General features: G+C 38.8%; 1 protein-coding gene across 1 annotated transcript in view; it reads right to left on the bottom strand.

The window, feature by feature from the left end:
* The window catches only part of LOC124262691 (ETS translocation variant 1-like), a 78,791-nt gene that overhangs the window by 30,857 nt on the left and 35,297 nt on the right, over positions 1-12,637 (bottom strand). The window contains exon 5 of the mRNA XM_046697213.1: positions 248-515. Coding sequence (XP_046553169.1) covers positions 248-515 — 268 coding nt within the window. The remainder of the gene's footprint in view (positions 1-247; positions 516-12,637) is intronic.

A 12,637-nucleotide genomic window follows, 5' to 3' on the forward strand; every position in this document is an offset into this window, starting at 1 on the left:
CATGTATTTGTTTGAACCTTTCTCAAACATTAAGTTGGCATGCAGGAATATAACTGAATAACTGTTAAACTCAACGCATAAACTCTCATCCTATATTGTTTTGCACAAAGCTAAAGGTTTGAAGGGAAGGGTTTAAAAAATCGCACGGACAAGGCATCTGTTAGGCCTGTGTTGGGTGCTTATGTGTAATGCCTAATAACATTTAGGTGACATACGCCAAACTTAAGGAACTACGTGGTATTCATACCTCTCCGACCCTGGTGGATATAACTCCGTATGGTTACTGAAAGAGGATTCTTTGTAGGAACCCGATGACACGGACTCTTTTCCTGAGGCGGAAGAACACGCGGATCCTGTTGGTGATGGGGTCGCATGTTCATATGGACTGTTTACAAATGTTTTTTCTCCATATTCAAACTTGGAGGCGGATACAGCTTGTTTGGAGACGAGTTGACTGCAAGGCTTGGAGCAGTTGGTCGACTTCTGTTCAGCCTTGACCTTCATGTAAGGGTTTCCTGCAATAAAAAGTTATATCTTAAGTATGCAATGCAGGTACATATAGACGTCTAGCAGGGTTGTGTGTGGGAGTATTTTAAAACACACACACTTCCAGGACAGTTTAATGAGAAAAAGTTGATGCCAATTCAGCATTTGGTGGTCATCGTTGGACGCCCAAAGGCACTGACAGTCGGCGTGTCTGGTTTAGTTCAAGTTTTGTTTCTGAGCAATATACGTCATCACTGCTGGGGCATCGACAACTTCGATATATACAGAGAAACCTCGCTAACTCGTACTTCATTGAAACTATCACCTACACATTGGTTTGACATCATCGTGTTATCTCTAACTGCTAATGATTCGATGTTTTCTATCGTCCGGAGGACTTAGATTTAATTGGTTTAAGTTTCAATTGGTCTATGTTTTGTTTTATTCACGTGAAAAGGTTCAGTTATATCCTCACGGTCCATTCCATATTGAAATATTGATAGCACCCGTGATATTCACGTGCTTCTTTAATATATCCATATGTAAATGAACAATTAATTAATAATAGAGTGTCACATTAACTCCTCCATGCTTCCAGATTCCACACACAGTAGATACACATCTAACTGTAATATCTGGAAAACAATTATCATTTTACCAATTTTGAAAATTAGCAAGTACCGAAATTCCTGTAAATCTCGACCATGCCTGGAAAACTAAACAAACGAGTTCTTATTGAGTGTGACAACGATAGAAAATGTCTGTGTAACTTTTCAAACGAAGATGTCATGATGAAAGAGAACATCTGATTCAACATACATACATCATTCGACTCGAAAAACACTTATACAAATACGTAATGGGGGCCAATAATAGGCAAAGGAAGACCCTGATCGAGATTATCATCCCGTGAGTGTATCTCTGTAAATGTTGATAGTGATATTTCAAACGGATCCAATAAACAAATAACACCCCATTCACATTCATGCAATCTGAAATCCAGCCATGGGAAGAAATGAAAGACATTTGTCCGTTCCGCTATGATTATATTCATTACAGAATAATGGAATAGATGATTGCATTTGTTAACAGTGCATACGATTTCGGTGTGGGTAACTTAGATAGGCGGTTTTTACTGTCAAACACTCCTTGGCATTATACAGGCTATAGAGGTAACAATGCCGAAATAAAATCGAGAAAGATCCAGATAAAGGATAAGACTCAAAGGTATAAATATGTGCAATGGCGTTCTTATTTACATTTCATTTCAAGATAATCACACTCAATATTTCATCAAATATATATTCTTCCCCAAAATCTTTGTGTTATTAATGCGAGTTGTCGTAGACTGTCTAGTTCATTGAAGTGTGGTTTGTTGTACATGTTTTGTTTGTTTTGTTTTGTTTGTTGTTGTTGGGTTTTTTTTGGGGGGGTCAGCTTTTTTGAGTTTTGTTTTTGTTGTTGTTGCTTTTACTGCTCTGTGAAGCCATGGAGACAGTAATGTAGTTATTTTTCATTGTTTCCTATGATTCAGTATATTCGACTGAAGTAAAAATTGCCTTTGAAAATGTGTTTGTTTTTAAGTGGTTGCAGTAGACATTGATTTCTGCAAGCACTCTACCCCCTATCCTGGCGGAGATGTTCTCAGCTACAAAATGAACTCATCCCTACGATGGTCGTATATTGGAGTTACGGTCCTCTAAACTCTCCAATCCCGTTATATAACGGGTCCGTGTGTGTGTGTGTGTGTGTGTGTGTGTGTGTGTGTGTGTGTGTGTGTGTGTGTGTGTGTGAGTGAGTGAGTGAGACACGTCCTATGGGTATAACTATGCTACAACCACCTGATCCTCCTCAAAATTTGAAACTTTTGTTATGATAATGATCATAACTATAATAAGAAATAACAATTACAGTGACAATGATGACGGCGATTACACAAAATCTGCTTTTCTTCTGGAAACGTTGTCTCTGTGCATGACGCCAGCCTTCTAACATATTGGAAGGGCGTAGACGTAATTAAATCGCCCTCTGTTCTGACTACAATGCAACACGTGCCCAATTATTTCTTTTACCAATTATGTTTTGAAGGTTAAATAGACGTAATGCTATGTCCCATCTGTATCGATCCTTCCTATTATATTTCAATAAATCAAAATATCAGCTGAGGTTTATATTATATTGTGTAATGAGATTGTGGCCATTTATAAAAGCGTTTTGCCCATTTCGCTTACCTTTGTATAAATCATGGATTTTTCTCTCATTCTTTTTCATTGCACTGGGCTGTGTGTGCTACAGGGCCTTGATTTACAATACTATTCATGAATAACACTTCTCGTTTATAATCCCAGTAACAACTGTACGCAGAATTGATTCCTTTCTGCAATATTCATATAATAATTAAAGAAAGCCATTAATCCGAAGAACTACATCTCAGGTGGCAAAATTATTACAGGTAGACGGTAAAGCATGCAAGACAATCACAAGCAAAACAGTTCCATTTGAATTCCACATTTTCGAATTCACTTAGTCAAAGTTCGCCAAGAAGGACATTCACGGTTATTATAATCAACATCATTTCGATCCTCTGAAACTGATTCCGGATCCGCTTCGTTCCCCACACCGTCCTAACTCGGTCACATATGGTTCGACTATGGATGATGTATATAGGTGCTCGACCCATGCCAATAAAAAGTCTTCAGAATCGAAGGGAAGCTTCAAACCGGTCTCGGATTCGGTAATACTAGACTCTGGAATGGTTTCCTAATTAAAACGCTGAATGAAGATCCATAGCCATTATATGCCCAAATGCAGAAGCACACTGAAGGCGGGAATAAGAATGTAATCCCGTTCTGTCAGTAAATTTGGATTGGGTCGTCCTGATATAATCCGTCATTGAACGACATAAGGCTGTTGATGAATCTGTCATAGTCCTCCCGATGATTATTGTAGCAGTGGTAGCAGTCAGGGTGGCTGCACACGCCCACGTTTATCGGCGATATAAAACAACAAACTCGCACGCAATTAATTTCGGAAGAAATTTAATTGCTTTTTACTTTGTAATTGAATAAACATCTGATATAGTACTGACGATGAAGCCAAAAGATTGGGTGAAAGAATCATGTGCCTATGCCTTGATTTATGGAGAAGGTCTATTTTTAAACGTTAGAATTGTCATGTGTAAATGTAGCGTAAAAACATCAAAGAGGCCAATGAAAAGTCTTGAAAAGTACATGTGTTTTGGAAGTGGTAAAATCTTTGCCAGTCGATATCTGATTGAGCATCTGTGCTTTACTACGTATAAGAAAGCTTTCGTAAGAAGAACAAACTCTCCAAATGACCAAAATGATGTCAGCAGACGATGGTATGTCCATATGGGCAACTCCATGTCCAAATGAGAAGAATGCATAAGAAGAACATAATAAGTCTATTACTGTGTTGATTAGATCGTTGTGGTCTACCGCAATTACCGTAATGAACAATCTGACACGTTCGTATTAGCAACTGATTCCAGTAATGTCTGTCAAACTTTCACATTTCACCTGAAACTGACAGGCTGCGATCCATCTTCATCCGTTCTTGTCATAATCTGCACCCTCAATCTTGTCTGGTATTAACGACTTTGTGGCGACCAAGAGAGTGGTACACTGATACACACTGAGGAAGTGTTGGAAAAGAATAAGAATTACAAGAACACTAAATGACTTTGCACTACGGTGATTTGCAAGACACATTTACTAAAACCTAGTTCATCCACAGAGGAAATGTGGCAGGGTCATTACGCAAAAGTTATCGTGTTATCCATACAGAACAAAAAGTATTTGCGAAAAACAAATTTTGTTGATCAAATCAGGTTTTTCTATGTTGAAAAGAAATCATTTCTCTGTGATGAACTGAATGTCACATGCCTAGATAAAATGCATTTTTAAAATATTTCATGGTTTGGGAAGTTATTTCAGGGCGCCTTACAGCGGAAATTGATGCCACATCTGTTTTGTGAAATTCTTTTTTGTTAGCTATTTTAACATTCAAACAAATAATGATGTACAGACCCTTGGGAGAACAGCTCTCTTAACTAATATTTTTCATATCATAATGCAATTCATAGGCATATAAAACATAATAAATCACATTAGAAACAAATCAAACGTCTTCCCGCAAATCCTTTGAACAAACATACAAGCCAAACAAAAAATGATCTGTACAATAAACGTCATCGACGTCTGCCCCAGACCGCAGTGCCTTCATCGTAGATAACAAATATAATACAGTTTTGAGAAACCTGAAGAATTATGTTCCGTCAAGCAACAGCTCGTTCAGTCCTCATTACGGTCTCAGCATGGTAATACTACATCTAAATCATGTCTATAAAATACTGAAATGCGCATCAAGTTAGAGAAATCTATAAAGTTCTCGGACACTCATAAATAAAGGAATCACAGACCACGTTGAGTAGTCCCCCCAGAAAGTCCCCTTCAATCCTCAAGGGCTTGAATTACTATGCGGATAACGTTTGCCAAGCTTATTGTGAATGGGCGTAGGGGTCTCTCGCATTAAGGGCTCAATAAATCTAACTAACACTAGGGAACAAGGGGCGAAAGTCAATAGCAAATGCATAAAAGATCATCAGTCTCAGAGCTGGGGTTGATTGATTGTTGTTCACCGCTATTCTGTGCATCCAAATCGAATCAATTGTCCCTGCCGAGGCTCGCCGTAACATAGGGTCATCTTTGACTGCCAGACACATGCTCTGAAAGGTCGGCACTAACGCTTTAGGGGCAAGGGTGGGCTTTTTAAGACCTAAGGAAGACTTTGGGGGCGGGGGTTGGTTCCCGGGAGCAAAACAGTATGTTATTTGACAAAGGTGATGTCGAAGGCCCGACAGTCAATCTGGTAACGGCCCATGGCAAATTACATTGCCGTTTACGTCAAGATTTACTGGCTGGAGAGTGAACACAAGAAGTTGTTTGCATCAGTTTTGACTGAAATACGGCTGGCCTTTTCCCATTAATACCAGTACATTTCTATATTCCGGTTCTTATGTAGACAGAGCGTGCAGGACATCCTGAATACTTTAGCCATACGGAAGGGATATGACAAGAACTATATCGAAATGACGATACTCACTTCCATTACGGTTTGTAATGACTCAAGCTGCGCTGATTAATACAGCAATATGTATCATGCATATATTTACATGGGAACAAGAAAAACAGTCACCTAGCAACGGAAGTATTGTCCATGTCTTCTAACAAGTTCAGTGTGAATTCACATTGACGTATTACCGTTATTAAAACTTAATTTGCGCAAGAATTATCTGAAATTATTTTTATTCAATTTTGTCGTATCTCAGTAGCAAACTGAATGAACAGCTGTAATGCGAATCCTACTGTCAGTGTAAGGAGATTATTCCTATAGTTACAACATTGTTTACTCAGCAGCCAGGACACCTGGGTTGACTGACTGACGGGTCAAGTGCATCCACTGGACACTCTCCATTTTCTGAACTATGTCCATTACGCTAACGCACGTCTCACATCAGGTGGTCAGCTAGTAATGACATCACGTGACAGTCACGTGACCGACACCCGTCTCCAGTACTGGCAGGTGATAGCGTCAATGGAAGGATCACACCTTCAGTGTTATTATACTGAGATTAATATGGCTTTCTAATACGTACGGGTGAAGGGGGCATAGAAATTGCGCGAAATTAGTATGAGTGGTTTGTGACACGATAAATGCATTTAAATTAAGCGTGAGTTGCTACACCCGAACACAATATGTCAACCGTAGGGTGACCTCTTTAACCATGAGGACTAAGGTATTTTTAGACATAAGCCGAGTTCATTATCATAAATAGACTTTGTCAAAATAATTGTAAATGCAAACATTTGTCCTGATACCGTTTCGTCGTTCATGTGGAGGTTAAGGAGATGGTTCACTGACGTGCTGAGAAGAAGAAAAGGAATTTAGTGAGGATGGTTCGGATTAAGTGAGTTTGGTTCAACTACCGCAGGACAATGTTTGAACACTTGAGCGAATATGGTTTTATGCCGCTTTTAGTAATATTCCATCGGGCTTGGGGACACTCGAAAAGGATTCCATTCATTCTACCTATATGGGGAATCGAACTTCTTTCTTCGGTGAACGCCTTAACTACAAGACTATCACACCAACTCTTTAGAAAGTGAAAGTGATTGGAAAGAGTGACTCCAGGGCCTGTCACATTCCAAGAGTAACTGACATATAACCTGCACTAATGGTGGCACCAGTCAAAAACACACGCAAAGGCAAAACATGGTAACATATTGTGCAGGTTGAGATTTCACCAGACAACATTTTCGTCACTCTTGCGTCAAGTTGGAAATGTCTCCCAGATACTTTTTGAAACCTTCACTAAGGCCTTGGATTTTGTAACCTTGGTTAAGCAACGTTTGAGTTTGAGTAATATTGTTCTACATGGTGGAAAATGGTGGAAATACTGACTATTGGAAGGTTGAGGTAATCCCTCTTGTCTTGTGAATCATTTGAGAGACTGAGAAAGTGTATAAGTGAAAACAAACGCAGTGGTGTTACATGAATTTGAACCAAAGTTGGTGGAGCTAACAAATAGAACGATCCTTTCTCACTCCCTTTAAAGCTGTCCATCATAAATGAAAGGAACTGAATATCGGAATACTTCGGAGAAAGAAACGGTAGTTAAATACGCACGTGTTACTGTAACATGTTAGGCTATATTCTTTGATTTGTAGGAGAATCATTTCAAACTGCAAAACCGGAGACAGCAAGTATATGAAGTATCATACATTTCTTAAGAATATGAACAGTTCAAATAACACTTACCCGTCATTTTAGCATCAACAAGAAATCTAACAATAGTTACACACAGAAGACATGCTTTGAATACAGACTTTTTCAGGTACAGTCTCAATATCTTGGTTTTAAGCTTCCAAACAGTGTAAATAATTACCATGATAATTTGTGTGAATTTAAGTCATCTAGTGCTAAACTAGCTTTCTGTATACGCTGCGGAGCGCAGCGTGCGTTTCTTGTAGTGTTGATGCACTCGCTTCCCTCGCGTCGCTATCGACAATCAGTGTACAATAACACACAGATGCTTGTAGCGTTGTCACTACAAGACAGCGAGGAAGCTGGCTATTGTCTAGAAAATCTTTCGGAACTTTCGTGTATGCCGATGAAAACTTGACTCAACAAGCACCACAAAAGAGCAAAAGAGAATTACAGCCGAAGATCAATACATTCTTATTCAAGGCATGTAAAAACAGTATTTCTATTCGATGACGCTTTTCAGCCCGACTTATAAAGGATATGTTGCCCAATGGACATTTGCAAAGAAGCCATGCTTCGCCCTTTCATAGATGGGCAGTGGAAGCCATCATTATTTTACCCAGTGCAATACCAAAGAGAATGCGTCTTTGTTGCCTCAGTGGGCAAAAGTCCTCCCTGACTGTGAGAAGAAAGGGACATAGTAATTAGGCATTTGGCGTCCCGAAAGAATCCAAACACAGATTAAGCAAGCCTATTCTCGCTGATTTTCATAAAAGGTTTGATTTCATTAGTGAATAAATCCCTCAATCGGTACCTTTTGACACACGGCGACAAAATTCATCAACGAAATTGCAATTTACTAACGATCTTAATCTAAGCTGATGGTTCTGATGTGTTGATATGATGTGGAAATGGTTATGATATGTATTCTAACGCCTAATCAGGGTATTTGAGTGCATGTCTCTAGAAATATACACGTATACACAAAAGACGTTAACGCTTACTTGTTTACATGGTGTTATGAGGTTCTTTTAACAATCCCATATTCGTATATGTTTCATTTATTATACATGGCGTGCAAAGTTCAGTGAGGTGAACGTATGAAACGTTTCTATATAACACAACAAAAAATCTACCGCTTTTGTAAACATAAACAAGAACAATCCATGATAAGTCACGCCTCGATAAATGATCGCAAATCTTTTATTCAAAAGCCATTTAGTAACCGATACAAACTATATCATTATTTCTTACGTGCGTTGTTTGAAACCCGTGTAAACCATGACTTGAAGTTCGACATGAATCTGATACACCTCAATTGTGCAAACAATATAGTTTAATTACAACCAGCTTATAATCACACATAATCATCTTTTTCAATTAATAATCGTTTTGACCCATCCTAAATCCATGCGTGAAAGGAACCCAACACCCAAACAAATATTGGCATAGAACAGCATGCTGCCCAATTCCCGTATTGTCGCCAGCATATGTCGCCAAGCTAATTACTCTGATCAAAGCTTCCAACAAATCAGTCAAGTCACAGACATTGGGGTGACTATCGGAGAGGAAAAACTGACAAAAACTATTGTTTTGGGCATTTAACTAATGAATGCTTTGTGTTGATGTTCGCTGACCTGCCAAGCAATTAGCACCCGTGCGGTTGGCGGCCCTCTTCGATTGGAACACGCGACTCGTGTATTGCACGTGCATGTAATTTTCTTGTCAGTATGTTTGAAGGGGGTATCTGGATCTTAGAGAAGAATTGGAAAGTTTGGGTCTCATGTTTCTGGATATCTGACATGAAGTTTTGATAACCTCATTAAACTAACAAGGATTGTCCTCAGTGCTCTGAACAATATGATAAAGAAAGCGGAATTATTTGTTTCTCAAAAGGAAATTTCGCAATGTTTAAAGATTTGATTTAAAGAAAACATTTCGAATTATGAACATATGCAAAACCAGCGATGTAGTTAATTGTTTTGAAAGTGTTTGCAAATAGGAATAACCCTTCTCATCAAACAGATATTTGTGCTAAGAGAAAAAAGTCGATCATGTTCCACTTAAGTCTCTTCTAGAGCTTGAACAGAGTGAATTCCACGATTTCGTTTCGTTACAAAAACCTTGTTAACATTTTACGGTTTTGATTGCACCACTTGTCCTATGAGGTAACCTTTCAATAATGGCCTTGAGGTGTACTATCGAGCAAATGATCCAATCAAGACATTTTTGTAGCATATCTCTGATTATTCTAGTCCTTGTGGGCTGTCACCATATGGCGAAGAGGCTGGTCTAGCCTCTCCCAGCTGTCACAAACTGCCAATTATCCCAACAATCCTCTTATGTGTGTATGATATATTTTAACCCTAAAACGTGCACGTCACTGAACGCGACGATTTCAAAAAGTGAACCTGCAACTGGTTATTTTCTAAAGATAATTTTCAGCCAATTTAATCGAATCGTCACTTTTATAGGTTGAAACAAATGTCCAAACTGATTTGGGCGATTTATGAACTGAACTTTTATCAGACAATGGGTTATCAAATGTACCCTAAGGCTAAAGTGGCACTTGAAGTCTCAGGTGGCATAGTAGAAACATGCCTTAAAATTATTTGGGGGCTCTTAAATGGCGCCAAAAACATTGTTACGAAAGGCAGGCGGTTTTAATTGGTCGTCGGGACACATTTGGGATGCGTGAACACAAATGGCTTCCCTGAGACAGTCGTTCGGTAACGTCGTGTAGTCAAAACAGCCGTCGGTTGAAAGGAGAATTACTCGACAGTCCACAAATGTATCTCATCACGACGCTCCTAATTCTTTCTGTCATCCATGCCATTTACACGACGCGTACCTTGGACCATATACCTCGTCACGCTTGAAGCCTATATTCTTGACATCTCAAACATTTTGGTCATGAGTGTGTATTATTGGAAGTATTATTTATTGTTTGAATGTTATTATTTAGTAAGTAAGGGGTAGATTGCAATTAGGATGCGTGTTTAATGCACGATGAAATTCCCTATTTTGTCTTGTACCATATGTCCCCTTGTTTTGTTTACTGGTGAACACTTCACTTGCCTCTGCATGTGTTTGTGAGGGGGTGCCACCAGTGGGGCAGGGCACGTTTACCCTTTCGCAAACACTCATACCTTCACTATTTGTTTCACAGACACATGCTCATGATATAAAGAATTCTACCATGACTTCAGTAAATACTGGATTGTGATTGGTTAATTAAAGTCATTCAGAGGTATATAATCACGTAATATACCTCTGATTTTCCAACAGAGTATGTATTTTTGTAAATCTTAATAACGTGGTTGTGGTAGAATGGAGATAAACTTACTGTGTTGGAAAATCAGAGGTATATAACGAAATTGTAATAGCTCAACATTTTTATTTAAAACCTAACGTTGCGCGTTCGGTTTTAAAACAAATTTAGAGCTATTATAAATTCGATATATACCTCTGATTTTCCAACACAGTATGCTTATCTCCTAAATCGTACAGTCACTCGACTCTTAGCAGCGATTTCACCTGATAATTTAAAGGGGTTTGTCGCCTTTATTTAAGGACAGGGGTGTAGGTTATGTATATATGCCGTGTCATCATGTATGCGTTCCCCAGTCACACAGTTATATATCTTTCAGTAAAATCTTTGGATTCAATCTGTCTGTCTGATGACGTGATGGGAGATAGCACTATCATTTAGTCGGAAGATGAATTATTTACAGCTGCTTTGATGAGTTTGTTATCCATACTCGGCGGTGTTGTCTTCTTCAATGAACAGATATTCATCAACGTTTCCTTTATACAATTTGTTATCTGATCTCGAGGGCAATAGAATGAGTGCGTATTGACTTCACACCGCCTTTAGCAATATTCCAGCAATATTACATCAGGGGACCCAAAATAGGCTTACAACATTATACCAATGTAGGAATCGAACCGGACCGTTGGTGAGACGAGAGAACGCTTAAATCAATCTGCTACTCCGCTGCACCAAAATGGACAACAGAATATGCTTATATATATATATTGAAATTACAGGGTAAACATAATTGTAGTGTCAAATGGAAAAAATGAAGCCATTGAAACATCAGTGCCTATGAAAAAAAATTTAAAGGAAAAATCCATATCGGACGTACACAAAATATTTTAAGTTGTGTGTCCAATTAATGACATATAATAACATAATGGGACATCAAATGCTTATGCCAAAGAATATACAGACGTAGTACAAATGATGTATTGTATTGAAAAACGTTGAGGAATTTTGAGTACTTCCCCTTGAAGAACAGACATCAGCACATATTGTACAAACACCAGTTTGATCATTCAATCTCCCAACACTCGAGACACAAACTAACAGGGACAGGTCAAGACTAAGCGCCTGTGCTAGAACGTTCCTCTGAGGTTCCGTGGACGTCCAGACGTGGTCATCTAAGTTATAAACTGCTCAGGAAGCCCACGTCATCGGCCTGTCTCATCAGACGTTATACACAGGCGGAGACAGTGCAAACAACTTGCCTGGTCTAGACTGACCATCCCTCACAAAACCTCTAAGCATGCAGCAGCCACAAATCACGCCCAAACACTACGACCAAGGCATATTGAGACCTGTCTAAAAGCTAGGGTCTCTCTATTTACCAACACCAATGAGCAGGTGCTCGTTCTGCTATAACGTTTCCCGTATCTCATTTAGGGAGAAGCCATTCTCGTAATGATCGCAAAGGGACCTAGATCCTCGAATCCGATGCATATACAGGTGTTAAAAGTTCATCCATTCACGTTAATTACCTTCAAATCAAGCAAATATAGCAGGGACCTCACCTGGGCTTAGCGAGGGCAAAACCCAAGACACCTAATTAGTGTTTGATCGACGCACTATGGTTCGTAGTCAACGCAAGTTATACACTGTCTCCTAGGCAGAGGCCGTATTGTTATCCCACTCCTATAGAAAAGATTGTTCACTTTTTCTTACAAATGTATTTTTCCTAAAATGTATTTTTCCAGAATAAACCTCTTTTTGGCTGAATTTTAGACTCGGTCGTTTCTTTCTTCATTTTTTTCCAAGAATGCCGCCAGCTTTGGGAATGTTCTTTTATTATTCTTTCATTGGAACGGGTCCCATTACAAATCTATATCCAACTCCTTTGGAACATAAAACGGTTCTTTCGAAAAAAAAGAAAATCGTATTAGTTATTTTTAAGATGTTTCTTTGATATAATTTTTTACTTTCAACTAAATGACACGTTTTAATTATGGCATTTGAGGCTGTAGGTCCCCAAGGTCGGTATGAACGGCGTTGTTTTTGTTTAATATTTTATTTATTAAAGGCAACTGAATAAATGTTGTTCTGAGA

Source organism: Haliotis rubra, unplaced genomic scaffold, assembly GCF_003918875.1.
Source record: "Haliotis rubra isolate DU_JTF1 unplaced genomic scaffold, ASM391887v1 Scf85, whole genome shotgun sequence".
Lineage (NCBI taxonomy): Eukaryota > Metazoa > Mollusca > Gastropoda > Lepetellida > Haliotidae > Haliotis > Haliotis rubra.